Below are 24,569 nucleotides of genomic sequence, written 5' to 3' on the forward strand. Positions count from 1 at the left end.
CCACTTGTATGTTCCTTACCTTTAGTATTATATTGTTATCTGGGCTTCTAACTATTGTTAAACCCTTAAACGAAAATAACAATATTGCAGAAACGTGTTGTAAGAAATAATCAGATCAAATAATCAATCAATAAAAAAAAAAAATCAATAATAATAATATAAAAAAACTACCAACTTCTACAAGACATATGTTTATCATCTGCTTTATTTATAAATATATTGTCCACCTGAACAATAGATTGTTTATAATTTGTTTTAATATGTCATAATATCAGGTAATATTGGATCAACATTTTACCTGGAAAAACTGTAATTGTTTGGACTATTCAAAGTCTAATTTTGTCTATTTTCATTTTCCATATTTTTGAGGGGCAATACAATATTAATTGTCTGTTGGTGATTGTTTAAGTGTTTAATTTCAGGCCACACTTCGCTGTGACTACTTGAGATCTGACGTATTCAGCGCTTGTCATGGCCATGTGGACATAGAAGCTTACCACGGCCTATGCATGTACCACATGTGCTCATGTGATTTTGATTCATATGAGATCTGTGAGTGTGATGCCATTGCACAATACTCAAGAGCGTGTGCTGCACAAGGAATCACTCTTAATTGGCGTAGTCCATATTTCTGCAGTAAGTATCCCCTGTATGTATCTAAGGCTGTGTTTTTGCAACCAAAAATTAACCAATAACTAACTGATGAAAATTAGCCGATAACTAACTGATAAAGTTTCTGTGGAAATGGGGTTTAACCGATTCCGATAAAATGCTTTTATTGGATCAGTTTTAACATTCCTGTTCATAGTTTATGAAATTTAAATTTACAATTTGCGTCAGTTTCTATAAAATAATTTGACAATCAATGGTTATTTTTTAGGTGTGGACTGTCCTCTCGATCATATTCATTCAGAATGCGGTTCCGTTTGTCCTCGTACTTGTGAAAATGCTCGCTATGATGCTGAATGTGAAGATCATTGCATCGATGGGTGTTTTTGTCCTGAAGGTAAGAAAGTTTGTTTAGTGTGTTACTGGGATGTGAATTGTTGATGCGTGAAGGAGACTGCAATTTTTTTTGGCCTAAAATGGTGACAAGAAATGCTGAACCTAATCTGAAGTTCGATCTTTTGTATTTATATAATTTGTGTAGTGCTTTCAACTATTAGTTCTCCTCCATTTTTTATTTATTTACCACTCCTTTTAGGTATTTTCCTTCTTATAGTACCCAGTTTATTATGTTAACATACTTGAAAAGAACTTATGACTGTTGATTTATGTGTTTCTTCAGTAAAGAGTTTATATTGTTTTGTCTGTTCTTTTCATAAATGTTTCATTTTAACCCAGTCTAGTCAGCTATTAAAGATGGCTTTATACTAATAGTCATAATTGACATACTAACATAACCTAATACCATAATTGATATTACTTACTAGGTTATGAAGCTGCTGACTGGGTCTGTAACATTTATTTTAGCTTCACTCTTAATTTCTTTTAAATAATAATAAATGTTCTGATAAGTTCTTACAGGTGTATACCGCAAATACATTTTAATTACAAATTTTTCTTCTCCAAAGGAACATTGTTCGATGGTCAAAACTGTGTTACTATTGATGAATGTCCGTGTGTCCGAAGCAATGACCCCTATCCAGTAGGAGCCTTACTGGCATCAGAGTGTAAAGAATGGTGAGTTAAAAAATTAAATATATAAAATACAAATGAGAACACTTCAATTAAGAGGGGGCGGACAATTTTGAGGCTCCAATTAGTCTTGACATTGATATATCATTTTTAATCATAAAATCGAATTCAATTTCATATTCATGTGGTGATTCAGGCCCTCTATAGTTTTTGCCTTAACCCAATAGAAAAAAATAGCAATCTTGAGCAAAATAGCAATTTTAATTCTACTGCAGTTACTGCATTAACTACATTATCTTATTGCAATAATGTAAGATTTTAGTTTATTTCCATGTAGAAGCTTATGATAAGGAACAAACAGACAAAATAAAAATTTTGATTCTACTGCAGTTACTGCAGTAACTCCATTTTCTTACTGCAAAAAAAATAATGTAAGATTTTAGTTTATTTTAATGTAAAAGATTAAGATCAGGAAGTTATAAACTATGCACCCACAATTGCTAAATATACAAATTACATGTAAACAAAATTTTTTTCCGTAACTCTAGTAAAATAATTTGAACATGTTCCTTAACTACTAGACCAACACATGAATAAGTCAATTTTCTCAACAGAACATATAAAATTGTATTACTATGAACGACCATTTAGAACAGTATATAAATGTTAAAATTGATAATTACAGTTTACAAAATACTGTACATTAAAATGTAAAAATTACATGTAAAAAGTATTACATTTATAATTCTGATTCAATATACACAATTTAATGTGCAATTGGATATGCTATTGAAAAAATTGTGCAGCAAGTGAAATTGGCGCCACCAGATATATTGTATCATGCATATATATCTACTTGATGTAAATGCTCATTTACACTAGATAAATATGCATTTTACTGCATAAAACAATATAAATCTAAACAGTTTTCACCATATAACTAATAGGATAACCATCTATGATGCCTTTAATGACAACAATATGTTCACACTCACAATCAATGACATCATGATTAGTAACTGAGCAATAATTGACGATACAACAATGTTATTGTTCTTATCAATCAGTACATCATTTGATTGGATTTATAGAATGAAAACCTTTCGAATTTCTTTTGTTTTATGTAAGAAAAATGTATGATTGTCTATTTATCATCGATCGTAATCGTCCTAGTGTGTCACATCCATAATTGTAGATATTGGAAACTGTTATTCTTTTTGTAGTGTGTGTCAAGGGGCTTCATGGAACTGTACTAATCTAGCCTGCCCCGGTAGAGGCTCGATCATTGGTGATACCAACTTTGCTTCGTTTGACGGCATACGATTCCGTCTTCGTGGCAACACTCAATACATCTTGGTGCAGTCAAACAGCCAAAATTCTGTTTCTTTCTCTGTATGGATTGATTTGAGTAAATGCACACAGAACATGGTCGATATCAAATGCATGGAATCTGTCTCTATTCAAGTTGGCAACGATAACCCATTGTTCAAGTAAGTATAGCTTTTGTATACAACAGGTGTTTAAGAAAAAGATTATAATGTATCATTTTATAATATATACTTTAAATATTTTGTTTTAGTTCCTACCTGAGATTGATTGACTCGTACTCACTAAGTTGCCTATAACATAGGTATTCCGACCGCCTAAATCTAGGCCTACTGCTGACTATCGCACCCTAACCATCATCAAGTTCCATTTACATTGGATTTTGTTATGTTATGTCTTTAAGCACATGGCCAAGGATTACTAACCGTGAATTAATCCCTGTCGATAGATGGAATCCCCCTTAAAGTATGACTCTTAAGAAACATATAGTGCACCTTACTTTCATCCCATGTATAATTTGTTTAATAGACTTATAAAGAATGGTAAACTTGCTCGTGATGAGGAAGTAGTTGGTATTCCACACAACCATGGTACTCCATCTCAAGAAAATCTTATTCGTGTAAGATATGTCTCAGATTCATTCATCAGGATTGAGACTAACATTGGTGTTTCGATTCTGTGGGACGGCGCTGACCAACTTTACGTTCGTCTGGATTCCTCTTGGAAAGGACAGGTAGGCCTACTGTTGTTAGGGAACAAGTCAAATTTATTTTACCACAATTAATATAGTAACTACATTTTGTAAACTTATTATGCAATTATTTAGCAAGCTTGTTTTGGTTATAATCACATACACTGTTCATTGCAGTGTGTACCTCATAAACTTTTGGTTGTCTTAGTTTGATGCACCAAGCAACAGACATACACTACCACTAAGTCAGAAAATCATTCTACACATGCCCAGAAACATATGCACATGTGCAGGATGGCTTTTTGCCGCGATACATAAAAAACTACTGACAGTTTCTTTTTACTGCATTATTATCACTACTACTGAAATTAATTTTAGCAATGATATCGTAAATAAAAAACAAGTTCAATGGGTTTTTTTATAAATGTATCAACTATAAACATTTTAATAATACAATACATAGGTCAATGGACTACTTGGTAACTTCAACAGCAAACAATATGATGACCAATCAACTCCTACTAACGTCATTGAAGTCCGAATACATAGATTTGCAAACTCATGGAAGACTGATGGATCTAGTCCAGATCTGACCGAAGACAATTACAATTCGTTAGGTGCTTGTACATTGACGTCATCATTGGAATCTCATGCTCGAATTGTGTGCGAAAAGTTGTATGATGCACCATTCAAAACATGCAACACGATACTCGAAGTTGAGACATTTTTTGATAACTGCATGCAGGCTGTTTGCTCGTGCATGTCTCAGACACCGCAAACTGAAGAATGTGAATGCGTTGCATTTTCTGCATATGCCTATGAATGCGCTTATCGTGGCAAGGTTATTGAATGGCGTAGTGAAAATCTTTGTCGTAAGTAAAACCATTTTTTAAATGAAACACGATAGTTGAAACCGTCTTTATTTACATTACATTTTTTTTTCTATTTTTGAGAGAAACAAAACATTTAAACAAACTCAAATCATCATCATATTTTAATTGTTAAAAATATAGCTACTGCGGTAATTGCAGGTGGGGTACTACTGTACAGTATTAGAATCAGTTTTGTCTCAGTTCAACAACTCCTGTTCCAATAAGTAGAATACATTAATGCTCCATTTACCTAAAGTTGCTATGCAAACTTGGAAATAAAATACAAGCTTTGCAGTAATTGCTTCTTTACATGAAGCTTGCTGCTGTGTAAACGAAAGTAAAACATTGACTCCTAAGACTTTTCAGGAGTAAATTGTCTAGTAATGTTAAAGCTGACTTTAATGTAAAGAGCATTTAACGGGCACCACCCAAGGTTGACACAAGCAGATTGGTACATCAATACTTCCCTCTTGTCTGAACGTCCCTTTAATTTTTTTGTTCATATCATAGACGCGGAGTGTCCAGTTGGCAAGATTTATAACGAATGTGGACCCAGTTGTGATCTTACATGCCGAGAGTTAAGTGAAGGTTTCAACTGCACATCAGAATGCGTTCAAGGGTGTCAGTGTGCTGATAACACGGTAATTCCTGCATACATCAACTTTCGCAATAATTTGAATACGAATTTCAATTACATTTAAGAAGTACTCATTTCTATAAGCATCATGTTGAAATAATTCTCGCCACAAATAATCATCAACCAATAAAGACCATATTTCCATTTTTTTTGTCTTAATCTAAATCTTCTAGGTTTGGGATGACGAACGAGATGGATGTGTCCAGCGATCACAATGTCACTGTTACCATAATGATGTAGCATACGATCCAGGTCAAACAAGAAAACGTGAATGCAACACATGGTATGGTCATAATACATAACAGTACTATTGGTTACATACTTAAACTAGAAAGCCACTCCGAGAGTGCATACCTCCGCCTACTGTAAAATTCTCCTACATAAGATTTCTCCGGGAAAATATAAATATATATAAATTTGTGTGTGTCTTAATGCTGTTTGTGATTTAGGCTAATTTCACTACAAGCATGTGTATGCGAGTTTGGTGTAATGGTTATGTAACAAGCCTTTCAATTAACAATAGCTTCAGTTGACTAACAATGGGACAGCAACGCGAAAATCAAATGAGTGAATTTGAAAAGAAATAGGTTTTTTAAACTACTCGCATCAAAAAAGGTGCACGCTAAATCAAATTATGTTTTAAAATTACAAATCACAAATTATAACTCTTGCCTCTTGTACAAAAATGAAGTTTTTTGGACAAGTAGTTCTTGAGAAAATGCAATTCAGTTTACTTGTTACTTTAAGACTGCTCGCCGGCTTTTGAAAAATTCTGTCCTATCTTTTAACACTAGCAGGTCAGAAAAGTATACTAAAAAGTGTTCCAGAATTGGGACCATGGTCCCAAATGGTCCCAATATTTAATGGAATGGTCCTCGACCACATATCTATCTATATATTCATTTTGGTAAAGATCTTGTAATTACTTTTTGAGTAATCCTGCTAACAAACAGACAAACAAACACACGCGATCGATTACATATACCTCCTTGGCGGAGGTAAATGAATACATATTCTATTCTATTCTAAGTTTTTATATGGCGCCCTAGAAAGAACAGAGCGCCTAACAATACCAGTATTATTAATTAAAAAGAAAAGTTTATGGAATATTTATGCGTAGAGTGGAATATGTTATTAGTTGAAAAATGGATCTTGGTCATCATTTTGTCTGGCTCTATATCTATTACAAATAGCAAAGCAAGCAATTACTTTAATTAATGCTGTATACTGATTTGTATACATTTTTATTTTAACAGTACATGTGTTGCTGGAGGTTGGACTTGTACAAATGATGACTGTACAGGTAAGTCAATATTGCTATGTTAGGCCATGATGAAATAGTTCTCGACTGAAATAAAATCTTGACGGAATAAAATGTTGTAATCAATCCAGCCAGATAGTATTATTGTAAATGCATGCAAGATCCACAGACCAGAAAAGACTGACGTACTTCTCTACTCAAATTGTCATATGGGATTTTTTTGTATATTCACATATAAGGTAGATGAGATAAAAATATTGTATTATGTGTTTTTTGTAGACGTTGAAGTGTGCCCAACAGGACGTGTATGGAGTAGCTGTATCAACTGCGCACGGACATGCCAAAACATGAACGTTAACTGCAGGGAGACCAACTGTCGTGAAGGTTGCATGTGCCCTGTAGGAACAGTAGAGTATGGTGATTATTGTGTTGATCCATCCACTTGCCCATGCTTTCATAAAGGAGTTGCATATGCCCAAGGAGACAGTATACAGGAAAATTGCTATCCATGGTATGTTTCAGTTCATATTTAACTCTGTCAAATCGCAACTTTTTCCTAACCTAGTGTGTCGCAGTGTGTTAGACATTGGGCTGCTGATCATGAGATTGTAAGTTCGAATTTGACGCTCGTCACATTGCTTGTATCCATTAGTCAAGACACTTTACGTGCGTTTGCCTTTTTCACCCAGAACTTATCATATTCTCAGTATTTAAATTCCCATTAAACCAAGGTGGTGTTAATAGTACGTTTCAAACATTTATGGTGTTTTTCTAGCTATTGTTATTTGCAACAATGGTATTGTATGGAAATTCCGTGTCCTGCATCATGTAGAGCCTTTGGAGACCCTCACTACGAGACATATGATGGCAAACTCTATGACTTCCAAGGTAAGTTAGAGTTAGTTATAATCGGTCATACCAATGCAATATAAAAACAGGATGCTGAGCTCCGGAGTTTACCTGTGGCTGCAACACGATCCCTAAACAGAGACAGCGTATGAGAATATGTACATAGTACAGTACAGTACTGTTGTTATGATATAAAATTATTATTAAGTAGATTAAACATCATGTTTCATTTTGTGTATATATATTTAATTGTTTTGCTTATGCCATTTCTTTAGTAAATTTTGAAATACAATGACATTAATTTGTGGTAACTACCATGCACTCCCGGCCTGTTGTTGAGGCATTTGATCACGTTATATTATTATAATCATGTTATATTAAGATACAGTATAAGGAGAATCCAGTCCTATCCAAGTGTTTAATTGTCGGAAAAATGAATTACACAACATGGGTATCATTGCGTCTATATTCATTCTAGCAGTAGTTATACACCACTTTATACAGAATTGCTTTTATAACCTTAACAGTAAGATATGAATAGTATATATTTAATTTTATATTTTTACAGGTGACTGTGAATATGTATTGTCAGAAGACGACTGCGGACAAGAGGGTGAAGGTACCTTCCGTGTGACCACCGAGAACGTACCATGCGGTCTATCTGGTGTGACGTGTACAAAGATGGTACACATTGAATTCAAAGGAGTGCATGTCAATTTAGTGAAAGGACAAGATCAGCCTGAAATTCAATACAATGGCATGCCGACTAGCACTGTAACAGTTTTCAAATCTGGAACCAGCTGGTATTTTATGTCCAATGACAGAAGTATGTTTTTTTAATATTTACTTAACAATTTATTTATTATTTTAAGGAAACTGTTCAGCAATGATTTAGTACCCTACTATACAATGCTTTTGAAGGTCCAGCACTGTACGGAAAACTACTTGGGGCATAGTTTTTTAGTCCGTTTAGTGGCCTTTTCACAAAATATGAAAACCTTCCCAAAACTAGAACTTGATGTAATCCAACTGTTTCTTAACAGTAAAGACACATACTGTGACTCAACTTCATGGGCCCGATTATGTCTTCCTCCACCAAAAATAAATATTGGAACTTAAATGTAGTCAGGTGGTATGACAAATTATTTGTGTTTCTGTTCAGATGTGATGTTGAGCTGGGATGAGGCCACGTCAGTTGACCTAACAATTCAGCCAGTCTATGCTACAAAGGTCTGTGGTCTTTGTGGGGACTTTGATGGCGACTCTGGTAATGATTTTACAACAAGGCAGGGAGAAATTGAGTCTCTTCCAAACATATTTGGTGATACATGGCGTGTTTCAACTAGCTGTCCAGCAACTCCTGAGGAACCAGATCCATGTGAGATAAACCCGGAACGTCGTACTTGGTCTGAGTATGGTTGTGGTATCATCAAGCAGTCAATGTTTGCACCTTGCCATGAAGTGGTAAGATGATACTGAACTTGTGTTATTTAATCTTATTGTCTTTAAAATGACCCATTGTAGCGGTACAGTGTAGTCTGTGATATTTACCAAATTTCTTATTATCATGTAGGTTGATCCAGATTATTATTACAAAGCTTGCGTCATGGATACTTGTGGTTGCGACAAGGGAGGAGATTGTGAATGTCTGTGTACTGTTGTTGCTGAATATGCAAGAGTTTGTGCTGCTAGAAGTCAACTTATTGATTGGAGATCTGATGGAGGCTGTGGTATGTTGTAAAGACAGCTTTTTTTATTATATTTATTTAGAACACAAGCTGCCAAGAGGTTGCGCCGTAAAACATGTTCGCAATGCCTACAACAAACAACAAAATAGTATATTTCCCAACATGCAACGCGCAAGCTCTGCCCACTTTGTAGACAACGCATGCGTAAGTATTACGGTAAACCATCTTTCTGAAAATAACGTCAAAGTAAAACATCTTGAAGCGATGCAAAAATGAACAACTAGGTTAGTGTAACTGTTCTCTAAACTACTCATGCGAAAACTAGTTATTGACTCAATTTACAACTACCCAATATAAATCCTGCATACATCCACAAGGCTGTTTCTTATGATCACCACAAGTTTTAATATCTTAATATTATTTTACTCTTGTTAAGGCATTATGTGTGACGAAGACAAGGTATATAATCCATGTGGTCCACTCTGTCCAAAGAAGTGTCATAACCCCACAAAAATAGATGTCTGCCAGGAGGTCGATATTTACAACAATACCTGTTCTGAAGGATGTCATTGCCCAGAAGGAACCATCCTCCTTGACGGTACATGTATCCCTGAAGATAAGTGTCCTTGTTACTACAATGGTGTATGGTATCAACCTGGCCAAGTTATTGTTAATGACGACTGTCAGCAATGGTAAGAAAAGACAGGGGCACCGCAAACCATTAGCCATACAATCGCCATGGGTTCAATTCTCTAGTCTTCACGGATAAGGACTTAAAAATGGTGGGTCTGGTCAAGCTTCCAGGCAATCTTTTGGAAAAGTAGGGGGTTACACTGGTATTTACTGGTCCATATTAAGTGCCGTTATATAAAATAAGGTATACATTATTAAAAATATGCTGTATTATTGTGCTGTATAGTTGATTTTTTTAACACCACTATTAAAAAAAGATTTTGAAATATAGTAAATTAATTAATTGTTTTAACTGTCTTTTTTTAAAGTAATTGTGAAAAAGAAGGATTTATGAAATGTTATGGTCCAGGGTGCACTACACGGGGTAAGTAGATACAGGTCTACTAATACCATAGCATCTAACTCCTAATATTAACTTAACCAGGCCATCTACCTAAAGAACCTATCACTCAGTATCAAATATGTGATAAAGATTGCTATCAAAAGACTTGAGACTGTCGGATATCAATTGTCAATAGACATGATACTGTGTATCGGTTAAAATGTAGAAATTCGGTTCTCTTTTTATTTTAGTGACTACTCCAAGACCACCAACAACTACTGAATCTACAACTGTCAAGCCAACTACTCACAAACCAACTACCCATGAACCATCAACAACGACACCTGAATCAACTACATCCTGCTCGTGCCCACCTGACTACCATATGTGTGATGGATGTGCTAGTTGCATCCCAAATGAGAACGTGTGCGACAAGGTGATACATTGTAATGACGGATCTGATGAGGAAGATTGTCCCTGCATTGATAATAAAAACATACCAAGAGAGGTAAGAAGATTGATGTTTTCCCTTTATATATACATCAAACAGCGTGTTCATAAACTGCTGTAAAGCTCTGTCTACACTATCGAACAAAAAATGTTATGTGACCATACATACTGTATCACCACCATTATATGGCACATCACATTTATTTTTGTCAAACTAATTTGATAATGTAGACAGAGCTTAAATCTTTCTCTAGTCTACAATATCAAACTTTATCAAAATGTGATGTGCCACAGACACGATGATGTCATATCACTACCATATTTGGGCATATAACAACTGAAGAACAACTATTATAGTTTATAACATTTTGATTGCCTTCTGATTTGACATAATCATAATAACTTCAGACTTTCACTTCAAATTTAAAGGTTGTATATTTAATAATTTTTCTGGTTTGTTTATGTTTATAAATCTTATATTGTTGATACATGCATAATGCAGGCTAAATAATACTAATTTAAATATTGGGTTTGTTTATTACACAGGACGGTGCCATGTACTGGGAGTCAGATTGCAAATATTGCCGCTGTATAAATGGAGAGACCTTTTGTAACAAAACTTGCACGCTAATTTGCAATTCGGTAAGATTTAACATTTCTAGCAGGGTTTATCGCAAATAGCGTGAGCGATGCATGATGGGAATAAATTGGGAAAAATAGCCCAACCAGTATAATAACTTTATATACTGGTGGTGGCACTATTATTGTTCCCTTCCTTCCCATCATGCATACTGTAGCTTACACTATTTGTGATAAACCTTATTTAAAGATGTTGACAACAATTATCCAGATAAATAATTATAATAATGAAAGTTGTAGAACAAAAGATAAATCACTACGATAAGAAAGAAATGCCAAGATTTTGAAAGCCACTAAAGAACTAACTAATGAAAATTGAAAAATATTGTTTTCTACGAATTGTTTTCTAGAATCATTATCTACGAAAATATGAAAATGAGGACAGATGCTGTGAATGTATACCAAGTAAGTATGTCTTATAGTATTAATATAATAAATATAATTTTCTTCACGTCATGAACTATAAATAGTAGCATATAGGCCTACATTGCTAGTTTTTAATAAATATATATATTATATTTTCCAGTGACAACCATTGTAACCACTACTGTTCAGACAACAACAGAATGTAAGTTGTATAAATGTCTAAATTATTCTACTGAAGTTTTTCTGGCTAATCATGCACACTGTTTTTTTCACCCAAACATTATTTCAGTAAAAATGTAGTTACTGCCACAACTGCAGTAAAATAATGTTGACATAACACCTTATTTTTTTCAATTCAAATCATGGTCTTGTAAAAATGTAGTTTAGTAAAAAATTTAGTATTTTGTGTTTTCTTTGTTTGCTATGATGTTGCTTTTCATTTTGTAAATCGCCACATGGAACAATAACCACCTATTATGGGCTGTAGGCCTACCATTGTTAGACTGGGATGAATAATAATGTTAGATGTTAGCTTGTTTTTTCTAGCTTTACAATAGACTGGTTACATTATTCAAATTGTATACAAAATTGCGTAACAGATAAATCAAATATCTTCTCGTATAATTATTATTTAATTCAATCTATAATAATTTAAATTTGAATGATTTAAAAAAAAATTATAATTAACCATACTTATGAAGTGGTTAGTTATATTTTTTAGTTAATATTTTCATTTTTTTTTCTGATTATCTTTTCTAACCATTTTTTTTCAATACTGTAGCTTGTAACTGTAACTGCATGAGCAACTGTGATGGTAGCGATACGTGCGGGTCTGTTGCTGCTTGTGGCATACACTGTAGCGTGTCTTGTGAGGAAGGTTACACCTGGAATGGTAAACATTGCGTCAAACCACCTGTTGGATGTTCTTGCTATCATAATGGTACTAATTATGAGGTAACATTTTATTATTTATTTAATACTTTATTATGCTAAATATAATAAAAATTGTAAAAAAGACTACCGGTAATACAGTTCAGTTGCCATATTACCAAATATTAATATGGTTAAAAATTTGGCCGCTTTGGTCACATAAATAAAGATGATTAATTGCGAGTTTGCAGATTCGAATCAATTCCCTGTTTATGTATAATTTTTCGTTAACGATCTGTAATAAGAAATAATGAGGTTGATAATTAATTGTTTGTACACAAATTTTTGCCCTTTATTTTGTTATGATCTTTAATGAACTATATCTAGTAGCTAACTACAGAAAGAACATATCGCAGTGAGTTATTTCACCATTTTAACATTATTTTACAGTATGAACACACTCATACATTTCACTAAACTAAAATAACAAATTACTGAAAAAATGTCAATGCTGTGGATATTAGTGACTGAATATCAATGATACTAACAAAATAAGTAAAAAGCTAATGAGAGTATATAATGGAATTAATATGTGTTTTATTGCAGGAAGGTGAAGTGTGGACTTTCGGAAATTGTTACTCTTGTATCTGTAAACAATATACAGCAGAATGTGAACGCAGCTGTAACATCGAATCATGTGAAGAGGTATATTTTTAAGTTCAAATAATAGTCCCCTGACATTGACCATGCTTTTTATACCAAACCTACAAAAGTAACAATAAAGCTCTGTCTACAATATCAAACTTCATGTGACAAAAAAATAATATATGTGGACACGATGATATCATATCACTACCATATTTGGGCATATTACTACCATATTTGTGCACATAACATAAATTTTTTTTCAAACTAGTGTAGACAGAGCTTAACAGCAGTGTTAAACAGATGTTTTTACCCATGTTGACAAAGTATTGCCATCGGTAAAAGTATTTCTAGTGTGAACTCATGTTAAAACATAATATTGTATAAACCTTTTAGTAAATGTGTCAAACTATCAAATGTGTTGTATACACTAATTTTGTAAGTAAAATTTTTCTTGTTTAGGGATCACGACTTATTGAAGGAACCGAAAATTCATGTTGCTATTGTGAGCCAAAAAGTAAGTCATTATCGTGATATATTCATTGTTAACTTATGATAATGATAATTCCTGTTTACACTACAGTATGCACGATAAGCAATAAATATGCAATAAATAAATAGCGTTATGTTAGATTAGTCCATTTATACTATTTGCTTCTCTGTGAGTATATATTTTAGTGGTTTTCTATAATATGTTTGTAAAAATATTTGTATTTTAGCTACTACTGTTACAACAACAGTGACAACAACACGCATCACAACACCACGTGTAACAACACCAAGTAAGTGATTTGTTTTAAATAATAATCTTAAATGATTTTTCGGGAAAACCAGAAAATGTGGGTGAGCTGTTGGGAACAGCTGATTAATTGTGTCCTGTTCTTTCTTAACTCTCATTTCAATTCATGGTTTCAATCACCAATGTGTGTACAGAAACATAAATAAGATTTGTATATTTAAATTAATTTACTGTTCATCAATTCTTTGTCTGTGAGGTATATAAAGTTGACAATGTAAGCTATTAGTTCCAATTTAAAAAAAATAGTGGAATGATTTGGGTTTAAACAAGTAGGAATAGGTATAAATGTTTTATATTTATTCAACCCTCCTATCAACATTTCATTTATTTATTTATCCGAAAAAAGAAGAAAAGCAATTGAAACTACTAAAAGATGGAAAATAGGGTATTTACCAACAACTAAATTTCAAATTAATTACATCATTGCAGATCCTTGTGGTGATCGTATTGTCAAACTTAGAAATCTGCAGAAAGTGTATTCCACCACAAAGGATGTGCTCCAGAACGTGCCAATGTTAGGTGACTTGGACGGTGTTGCATGGATTCCTGCAATAATTGACAAAATTCAATACGTAGATTATTCGTTCAGCAAAGACTATATAGTTACTGGTGTAAAAATTCGTGGAGATACTGATGGATCACGTGTAGATTCAGTCGAAATTGTAGCTTATGATAGTGAAAATGTAGAGATATTCAGCGAGGTAATACAATTCAATTTGTTATAATATTTCAGTAATATCACAGATGATACCAACAGTATGTCAAATTAAACAATAGTATAGAAGATTCGCTGGATTCGCCCTCTTGTACATACATGTCTCTTAAAATATCTCATTGTTGGTTGTGTATAAGTTATCCTCATACTACTGGTGTTGACTTTCATTGGTCAGCATAGCATATTAGGGTGTTTTTTTAAATATTTTCAACGACATATTCATTTTTTGATAGTGGTCCAAACTGGAAAAATAATCTAGCAAAATCAAGGAATCAAACGAAAGAAAGTGTGTACCAATATCCTCAGATGTGAACAATGAATTAAGACAATGTAACTAGTTAATAACAAACCAAAACACCAAATTGTTGGTTTACCTTTTTACTCTCAACCAATGCCATCTGTTCCTTATTTAGATTCATTCATTGATGTATTTTCCAACTGGTGATGGTGAAGAAGAAGCTGAGTTAGTCTTTTCTCCGATTTATGGTTCCAGGAATGTTGTCATTAGACCATTAACCTGGACTGGAGAAATTGCTATGAGACATGAACTCTTTGGTTGTACTCTTGGTAAATTTACACCCTCTATATTTTCTAACTATATATCTTTACATTGGATATCAGATAACAGAACCAAAGTTACTTCTGAACTTTTTTTTAAAGCACTGGTTTCAGGTTTTTAGGTTGTAGGTTCTGAGTTGTTTGTAAATATGAGGGATAGTGTCAATAATATAATAATCAAATAATATTCTAAGAGATAATTTATATCTTATATAAAAAATAAGTTACATGCATGGTTTCATAATAAATATTTGTTAGGTGACCAATCAATGTGATTGTGTTTATTTTGCGCTTTTATTGATCATGTGGAAAATGAAATATTACAAAGGCTTACATTTTATACGAAATATGTTTCTAGATATTGAAACTACAACCACCGAGAAGCCAACCACAACAACTGAGCAACCTACTACAACAACCGAGCAACCAACATCAACAATTGAATATTCAACCACTAAAACCGAACAACCAACCACTCCATATGTGCATCCAAGCACAACAATCGAGCATCCCACCACGACAACCGAGGAACCTACAACCACTGTAATACATCACACAACTGGAAGTAAGTACAAGATGAAAGAGATAATTTAAGTTAAATGGTAATATGAAACATCACCTCTACACGTGTAATTTTCAGATAACAGATACTTGTTGTAACAAAAGTTTATTTTGTATGTGATGAAAGACAATCATCTCTCAAAACTCATGCACTCCCTGGTTAAAATGAATTTTAATAGGTGAAAAGTATTTGGAACCTTTGGAACCAACAGAAAATAGTATCCGGTTTTAATAGAATCTTTCCATCGTAACAAAACGTTCCTTTAAGATAATTATTATATTTTTTGTTGCTCATATTTAATTCTAGTTAAGGAAGAAAACAGAACAACTACAAAGAGAATATTTACCCCTCCTCCATCTACAACCACTGAATACTCAACCACTACAACTCGCCCTAGCACAACTGAATACACATCCACCACCAGTCACCCAAGCACAACCGGTTATTCCTCTACCACCAGCCACCCTAGTACAACCGAGTATTCCTCTACCACCAGCCACCCTAGTACAACCGAGTATTCCTCTACTACAAGCCACCCTAGTACAACCGAGTATTCCTCTACCACAAGCCACCCTAGTACAACCGAGTATTCCTCTACCACCAGCCACCCTAGTACAACCGAGTATTCCTCTACCACCAGCCACCCTAGTACAACCAAGTATTCATCTACCACCAGCCACCCTAGTACAACCAAGTATTCCTCTACCACCAGCCACCCTAGTACAACTGAGTATTCCTCTACCACCAGCCACCCTAGCACAACCAAGTATTCCTCTACCACCAGCCACCCTAGTACAACCACAGTTGAATATCTACCCACAACTGCTCATCCATCTACCACAGAAAAAGGTACAGGGTTTTGTAAATAATTGTCTATGTTTGACATCTGTTCTGAGTTCTCTTCAAGCACTACTCGCCTTACTGGTCTTTCTTCAACTACTGACTTTACCTAAATTTCCTGTGCATAAACTTGAGAATGCAAAATCTAAGGAACCCTTTCCAGCAAGTATGAATTCAACCACCACAAGTTCACTTGCAATTCCAATGCATCCATATCGACCACACAGTGTGGACTACATTATTCCGTCAAGTATGAAATTACCATCATCTAAATAATAAAGAGCAACCACAGCTACCACTGAAATTACAATCGCAATTCTTAAGCATCCCATATCAACCACTCTATCTCTGCAGCAAGTATGAGTTAAGCATAACCAAAGAAACAACTACTAAGCTTCCAACAATTTCCAAAGTATTCCATATTTACCACCACTACAGTATGTATCTTTCCGGCAATTATCAACTAAGCATCACTAAGTCATCTCCAAATATTACTAAAGAAACCTGAACAATATTTTCAAAGCATTCCATATTAATAACCAACACTTTGTATCTCCAGCAAATATCAACGTAGCTTTTAAGCATCAGCGATTTCTAAAGCAACAATATTTCCTAAGAATTACATATTAACCATCACTATGTATCGTTCCATCAAGCACAGTTCTTTAATAATTCCACTGCACATTGTGTCTACATTAAACGAATGCACCCTACTAAACCTGATCAACATTTACTGCAAACCACACTATTATAATTCTTAAACTGTCTAACCTTATTCAGTTATTATAATTGTATTTCCATAATTTGTTAACTTTCTTTTTGCACTTGTTTCAAATATTGTTTATACCAAACGCATGTTTTATAAGTTATTATTGGGTAATCAGTTTTTACAAAAATTGTTTACATTGTATTAATTTTTGTTTAATTCAGTATTTCTTTCATTTTTATTGTAGTGAAGACAGAAAACAAAACAACTACTTCGAGAGTGTATACACAACCTCCATCCACAACTACAGTGCCGTCAACAACTACCAATCGTAAATATACTTTAAAATCTGAGAATTTAATATTCAATTAAAGAAAAGACTCTGAATATGGTAGTTATATGCCCAAATATGGTAGTTATATGACATCATCATGTCCATATATGGTCATGATAATAACAATAAGCTGCTAACAAGCTAGCCAGCCAAGCTAAATCGTTACATCATTTGTATTATTCACAGTAGATTGTAAGGCCTAGTATTTTGTTTGCTGTACCTGTTTTTCTTCAAATTTGCCAAGGACCCATTGGAAACAAGTTTTTTGATTTTATAGGTTATTTGTTTAAAAAATATTTTAAAATGTCATTGTTATGATTATGATTATATCAATGCATTTATACTTTTTTTTATTTTTCTTGCTGTAGCTTGTGATAAGGCACTTGGAATGGAGAGTGGATATATACCTGACAGAGCCATCACCTACTCATCCAATCTTGGAGGATCTGGAAGATTCAGAGGGGATTCCTGGCTTCCAAAGTCGGACATTACACCACATTCCGTGCGTGTCGCATTCCCCGTTCCAGTCAGAATTACTGGTATTATTGTTCAGAAGGGTACGAGTGGATTTGTTACTGAATTTAAGGTGGCTTACTTAGATTCTGATGAAAATTATCATGAGGATGAGAAGGTAACATTTACTTACTTTCCATTTTCATTTCTATCCTGCAAAAAAATGTTAATAACTCATGTTTATTAACTCCATGTTTATCATCTTTGTATATTGTTTGGGCTCATACATATTCATCCACCCTAAATAAACTCAAAATTCTTTTTTTTTTAAGCTTCAGGATTTTATCTGGCAAGAAGTATTGTTCCATTGCATGCACGAATATAAAACATTCATTATTTGTTTTATAACGCTCCTACTTTTTGAAAATAAATTTTGAATAAATGAATCTATCATAAATCAATTATTAATGCAAGGCCAAGAAGCTAGGCCATTAAAAAAGGAAGCGATCCAATCAGTTTCGAGTAGCAGAAAAATATCAACATATTTAAAAAAAGTAGTTCATTAGTGCAAAATAAAATGAACGGCACGTGATCCAATCAAATTGCAAGAATACATGTTATAATGTAGAACAGATTTGGTTAGAAGTTATAGGATTCTTTTGAGTGATTTTTCTGTTTTTCTCATTAGACATTTGTTCCTAACTACAATGATGATGGTGTTTCCGAAGTAGAGCTTCCATCGATGATAACCGCAACAAAGATATTCATCAAAGTAACAACATTTGAAGATGCAGTTGACCTACGGTTCGAACTCATCGGCTGTCCATATGGTATGTAATACATAAAGCAAGTGGCCGAGTGGTTTAAGATAGTGTAACCGTAATTACTTAGCCATACGTAACATCAATGCTCACTCGCTCCATGGCTCTGGCGGTAGTACGATTTTTTTTTCGATAGAGTTTTTGCTGTATATTTTTTGCCTTACGTAGGTTCATCCCACTTTTATTTCCTTATTGTATTATACAGATATTGCCTTCTTAGAGGTGAAATATAAAATTTTACATCCCGGAGGGAATGATATTTTGCTCGAGAGAATATCATCCCGAGAGCAAATTCATGTGATGCAGTTTCAACCAATCATGTTCACGTATTTACATAGGCTATGTAATATATATATTGTATAGTACATTTCTGTAGTACATCACTTTATATATTCTGACTTTCCCATTGTGTTTTTAAATATGTTTACATATATCTTAGCTTATATACTTGTATTTTTTTTTATTATCTTTGTTTTTCTCTCATAACATAATTTATCAACATGTCTTATTTTTAAAAAACATATTTTGTATTCGGCACGCTGAACATCCGGTGATTCGGCTCAAAGAAGATAATAATATTATTATTATTAATGTAGGCTTATTGCTGGAAATTCTTCAATTAATTTAAACGACCAAGGCCTAAGTGAATATTTTATTGCCAAGGAATCATTAATTAGTAATTACCTGTATATTATTCTTCGCAAGGTAAGGTGAATGCAACGCCTAACTAGGCAGGCTTATTACATAAAGGAGGCTTAGCTACCCGACCCAGTAGATATTCTACTTGTTGTTGGCTATATAATATAACAGATATCGCCTTTTATATTGGTAAAATATATTCCCTCGAGCGAAATATCATCCCCTCTGGGATGTTGAATCTTATATTGCGCCTCTAAGCAGGCAATATCTGTATAATATATACCTCATAATTTAACATTTTGCTGTTTATTATACCGAAATAAATTGTTTAATTTGTATGTCTTGTAGAAAAACCACCTACTACAGAGCAGCCTCCAACTACAAAGACATCAACAACACCAGAATCAACAACATTGTATCAGCCTTCCACAACTTCAAGGCCATCAACCACACCAGAATCAACAACATTGTATCAGCCTTCCACAACTTCAAGGCCATCAACCACAGCAGAGTCGACAACAATGTATCAGCCTTCCACAACTTTAAGGCCATCAACCACACCAGAGTCTACTACAGAAACATCAACCGAGCAGCAAACAACAGAACCACCACGTTGCGTTAAAGAGTGTGCTGATGGCAGTATGATTCCAAGAGATAGTCTCATCTGCGATGGTGTCTGGAATTGTCCTGATGGAGCTGATGAAGAAAATTGTGGAGGTACTGTACATTTTTTTATACTCATCCAACAGCGAGCAACTCACTAATTACATGATGGATAAACTATTTTATTTTATACTTATAAATAATAAATAAATTTCAAAGTTAAAGTTGAAAGAGTGGTGAGTTACAATCCTGGCACGTTAACTGCCAAGCTCCACTAAGTTACTGATTATTGCTTAAGTCTTTTTCCTATAGGGTGTAGTTAAATGATTGTATTTGATAATTATGTGATATGTGTATTTTTTATGGTTCTAAAATAATAAACATAAAAGCACATACATTTATCCTCTATTAATTATATATGACTGATTTTAGTAATGTAGCAGTATCTATCCAAATTATAGAATATCATAGACACATTTCATAATACAGCATCACTTTTGTAATATGTGATGCTACAATTATTCTGTCATCTCTTGCTTTCGAATCAAGAGTATGTGTACTTACAGAACAGTTTATATTTATATTTCAGGACCTGATTCTGAATCTACAACTACTGCTGCTTATGCTTTCACAACACGAAAGGTCCCACTGACAACCAAGTATCCGCGTGAGTATTGCTAATGTTGCTTTTTTTTACACAATTGCATTGTTCATTTAGCTATATCCTGTTCTCATTGTATTTCATATACGGTACAAAATTGTACCTATGACTACAGTAAGTGTAGTGTAGTCTAGACCAGCCAAAAACTATTTATTTCGTGGCCTAAAATCCTCTTCCTGGAACCAACCCGCGGCGCTGATGATCCATAAATTTTACATTACATTTTACATCGAAACTTGGCCAAGATTCCGCCTCAGCCCCATCCACCATGTTTGGAGCTGAGGTTATATATATGACATTGATGGTGGTAGAAGTTGTGGTCCCTGCCTTAAAGTCAAATATAGATCTGTATAATTATTATAACTATTATTCATTATTTATTAATAAGCCATTAAAATTTGCAGAATACTTCATTTAAATGTTTCATTAAACTAAATTTACTCTTGTGTTTCATTTGGATGTTTGGCCAATTGGAAAATATAGAATATATTAAAATAGACTCACTTACTACTTTTAGATTAGACTTCAAGGCCATGTTAATTAATTAATTTTTCTATAAAATCTCTCACATTTTTTCCCAACAGGATGTGATGAGGATTGTTATTATGATGTCAACTGTCAGGAGATTTCAGAGATGATATTTGGCCAAAATTGGAAATATGTAATAAATCCTACAGTTGAATTCAAATGTTGGAATTTGAATATGTGTAGCTGTGCTCCGGGGTACATGAGAGATTCTCCTGAAAACAATAATGACATTAATGATATGTTTCAAGGTTCTGGACAGGGTAACACAGGCCTTTGCATCCGCCGTGAAGAACAGGAGTGTGGTTCAAGCTGTATTTTGGACTCTAATATAATTATAGCTGTAAATAACCTTTATTTATTCATAGACAAAAAGACTTGCATCGGCAGTAAGATCAAACGATTGTCCAATGCGCTTGAACTGCTTTCAATAAAAAAAAATACGCTCTTTGAATGCTGTGTCTTTCAGCCGTGACCCTCTTTAAAAAGTTACGAATCAACTGTTAATATTTCATATCAGGGCTAAGACAACAATTGTTGTCTCAGATCAGGATTAACAGCAACACATACCCATGTATAAATCGTATGTGCAAATATAACATCATCATGTAGAAGTTATTACAGAATAGACCTGTGTATATTTTTTGCCATCTAACTACTGTACTTGTTTGGAGAATATTGAAAACTACTGTTGTTCGGAGTTTAGATGTTTTTATCACCAAAAAAAATTAATTGTTTTGCATATTCTGAATAATGGTCATTTCAAATTGTCAAAAGACTCCAATCATTATTTTTATTATCAGCAAACAACTTTTTAAATATTACACAATTGAGTATAATAAGCCATTAAAACATTGTTAATCTAATTTTTCAGGATGGAGAACAGGTTGAACGTGGTGAATGTGAGGTCTGTGAATGTGTTGAAGATCAATCTGGTATGTCTGTTGCTCAGTGTACTAAGGAGTGTAAATTGACACAAGAAGACTGCCAGGTTTGTGCAACTTGATTTTGATTAATACATCTTTAATTAAAATTTTAGTTTGTTTTTTAAGCTTGGTTCCCACTGGGACGCAAGGACATAGATGCAACACAATCAAGTTCACCAATCACCTGTGACTGTTTGAATAATCCAATGCTTGAGATTGGTCAAATTACTTGCGTTACGTCCTTGCGTTGCATCCTAGTGGGAACCAATTTTTATAAGGAACTCTGAATTATATGTAGTTTTTGTCAAAATAGACAAAAATATCAATATCACAATTATGTTTTTCAAATAAATATCTTAAGGCATAGAAAATGTGTTTCGCTTTTAAAAACTGGATTGCATTCACTTAATGTTAATAGAAAGTTTCATAATCGTAGTGATATGTATGGTTTGCAAACTATATTGAGGTTCAGTTTCAAGACATCTGACATTTTTGTTTATCTGTCCTTTGTTAATGTTGGCCACATCTGTCTATTCCAGACTTATTTTTACCACCTAACCTAAAAAGTGTCTTTTGCAATGTAATTTTTACCATGTCATGGTCTTTATCATTGATCTATCTATATACTATGACTATGATTATTTTGATATAATTAATGGAAGTTTGTATATACAATGTACTGAAATATCATTTTCTGTGAACTGTATATTGATTCTAGGAGGGACACATTTTGTACAAAGGAGCTGGAGAGTGTTGTCGATGCATTGAAAAACCTGTAACAGAACCTCCAACAAATTGTAAGACTATTTTTTTCTGATTTTCAATAAATAAAATAATACTAAAGTATTACAATTAACTAAATAATTAAATCTCCTAAAGACGCAGACACTCCTTGGCTGGACTAATAATATGCAAATTTTCTAAAATTCTGTTATTCCGAATGTGTTTCAATGGTAGAAAATTAGTTTGATAAAAAAAGTGTGCCCAAATATGGTAAGGTGATATCCTCAAATATGGTAGTGATATAACATCATCGTGTCCATATATGGACACATCACATTTTTTTGTCACAAAGTTTGATAGTGTAGACTGTCACATAAAGTTTGATAGTGTAGACAGAGCTTGAAGCTAAAGCATAACAATCTTCTTTCCTTGACAGTCTTCATATAATCATTTAGCTTATCCAGCGCAAAATCATTATCTCTATTTGATTTTAATTATTCAAACTTGCTTTCAGTTAAACAAAATACTAACTATATAATATACTGATGCATTCTTGTGGTTGGTGTGGTGGAAGAAAAAAAGGAGAGAGGATATCCAGAAAAGAAAAGTTCTTGTGATTTGTCAGGTTGAAAGACAGATAAAGAAAAAAAAAACAATAATTTAAAATTAGTATGGTTTATAACATGCAAAAAAACACTATTAATTCACAGTTTGCGAAGATAGCTGTGTGTATGAACCAACATGTGAAGAGATGAATATCTTGGAAACACTGTCCTTGCCATCAGGTTGTTCTTCATGTGAATGTCCACCAGGAACCACACTGGATGACCTTAGTCAATTATGTATTCGTGAACCAATCTGTGATAACAAGTGTGAATATATGGGAGTCATATACCAGGTATAAGACAGACAAATTAAGAATATATCAATTAAGAGTTCAATACATCATATTGCATTTTAATAAAAGAGTAACATTAAATATTATAAATCATAATTTGATATTTCTGTTTTAGGCTGAACAATCTGTTGATGTCGCTTGCCTAGTATGTACATGTATCGATATGGCAGGTTCATATACCTGGGATTGTCAAGTTGATACTAGCAAATCAGGCTGCAACGAAACACCAAGTAATTATACAGTATATTATTTATAATTATTTCACACCCATCATCATTATACCTATGATCATTTTGCAGTATTATAACCAGTGTCCACCACCATTCACGATCATCGTAACCACTACCACCATCATCACTATCATTACCAACATCTTCTTTCATCACCGTCATCTTCTTCAATTATCGCCAAATCATCACTATTATCACCACCGCCATTTACCATCACAATAACCACTACCACCATCCTCGCTCTCATTAACAATACGCATTTAAACACAAAAAGACACTGTAAAGATATACTAGAAACTGCAAAGTGCAAGTGATTACTGCAGGTGGATCTATAAGCATAACGTAGTGTTGATGACGCAGGATCCTCCTATAAGATACAAACTGAATGTCTATATTTCCATTGGATAAAAGACATCCCACAGACAATGCAGTGTACATCGCCTGCAATAAATAAGTTCACCCAATAGCTATTTTGGCCAATGTTTTGTAGTCAAACAATGAACTTTCACAAATCGTGAAGTTACTGTGCAGAACACAAATAGCTGTTACGCAGCAAATATACACATTGTTAACTGAATTTTCCCACATTGTGCTATATATAGCATTCTAAATTATACTAATGCAATTTC

The 24,569-nt window shown here is 33.6% G+C and overlaps 1 protein-coding gene across 1 annotated transcript in view; it reads left to right on the forward strand.

Moving 5' to 3' along the window:
• The window catches only part of LOC144839292 (uncharacterized), a 42,138-nt gene that overhangs the window by 2,158 nt on the left and 15,411 nt on the right, over positions 1 to 24,569 (forward strand). Inside the window, exons 4-41 of the mRNA XM_078694609.1 lie at positions 423 to 636; positions 881 to 1,006; positions 1,575 to 1,683; positions 2,862 to 3,128; positions 3,493 to 3,697; positions 4,119 to 4,527; positions 5,038 to 5,168; positions 5,338 to 5,447; positions 6,421 to 6,467; positions 6,705 to 6,936; positions 7,201 to 7,313; positions 7,843 to 8,100; positions 8,437 to 8,738; positions 8,848 to 9,004; positions 9,399 to 9,654; positions 9,964 to 10,019; positions 10,229 to 10,485; positions 10,974 to 11,069; positions 11,417 to 11,471; positions 11,593 to 11,634; positions 12,214 to 12,386; positions 12,909 to 13,007; positions 13,410 to 13,464; positions 13,667 to 13,729; positions 14,176 to 14,447; positions 14,875 to 15,028; positions 15,378 to 15,584; positions 15,888 to 16,430; positions 17,375 to 17,458; positions 17,830 to 18,092; positions 18,603 to 18,744; positions 19,723 to 20,091; positions 20,567 to 20,644; positions 21,223 to 21,506; positions 22,038 to 22,154; positions 22,808 to 22,886; positions 23,523 to 23,710; positions 23,826 to 23,940. Coding sequence (XP_078550735.1) covers positions 423 to 636; positions 881 to 1,006; positions 1,575 to 1,683; positions 2,862 to 3,128; positions 3,493 to 3,697; positions 4,119 to 4,527; positions 5,038 to 5,168; positions 5,338 to 5,447; positions 6,421 to 6,467; positions 6,705 to 6,936; positions 7,201 to 7,313; positions 7,843 to 8,100; positions 8,437 to 8,738; positions 8,848 to 9,004; positions 9,399 to 9,654; positions 9,964 to 10,019; positions 10,229 to 10,485; positions 10,974 to 11,069; positions 11,417 to 11,471; positions 11,593 to 11,634; positions 12,214 to 12,386; positions 12,909 to 13,007; positions 13,410 to 13,464; positions 13,667 to 13,729; positions 14,176 to 14,447; positions 14,875 to 15,028; positions 15,378 to 15,584; positions 15,888 to 16,430; positions 17,375 to 17,458; positions 17,830 to 18,092; positions 18,603 to 18,744; positions 19,723 to 20,091; positions 20,567 to 20,644; positions 21,223 to 21,506; positions 22,038 to 22,154; positions 22,808 to 22,886; positions 23,523 to 23,710; positions 23,826 to 23,940 — 6,727 coding nt within the window. The remainder of the gene's footprint in view (positions 1 to 422; positions 637 to 880; positions 1,007 to 1,574; positions 1,684 to 2,861; positions 3,129 to 3,492; positions 3,698 to 4,118; positions 4,528 to 5,037; positions 5,169 to 5,337; positions 5,448 to 6,420; positions 6,468 to 6,704; positions 6,937 to 7,200; positions 7,314 to 7,842; positions 8,101 to 8,436; positions 8,739 to 8,847; positions 9,005 to 9,398; positions 9,655 to 9,963; positions 10,020 to 10,228; positions 10,486 to 10,973; positions 11,070 to 11,416; positions 11,472 to 11,592; positions 11,635 to 12,213; positions 12,387 to 12,908; positions 13,008 to 13,409; positions 13,465 to 13,666; positions 13,730 to 14,175; positions 14,448 to 14,874; positions 15,029 to 15,377; positions 15,585 to 15,887; positions 16,431 to 17,374; positions 17,459 to 17,829; positions 18,093 to 18,602; positions 18,745 to 19,722; positions 20,092 to 20,566; positions 20,645 to 21,222; positions 21,507 to 22,037; positions 22,155 to 22,807; positions 22,887 to 23,522; positions 23,711 to 23,825; positions 23,941 to 24,569) is intronic.

The sequence above is a fragment of the Antedon bifida genome, chromosome 4 (assembly GCF_963402885.1).
Source record: "Antedon bifida chromosome 4, ecAntBifi1.1, whole genome shotgun sequence".
NCBI classification, from domain to species: domain Eukaryota; kingdom Metazoa; phylum Echinodermata; class Crinoidea; order Comatulida; family Antedonidae; genus Antedon; species Antedon bifida.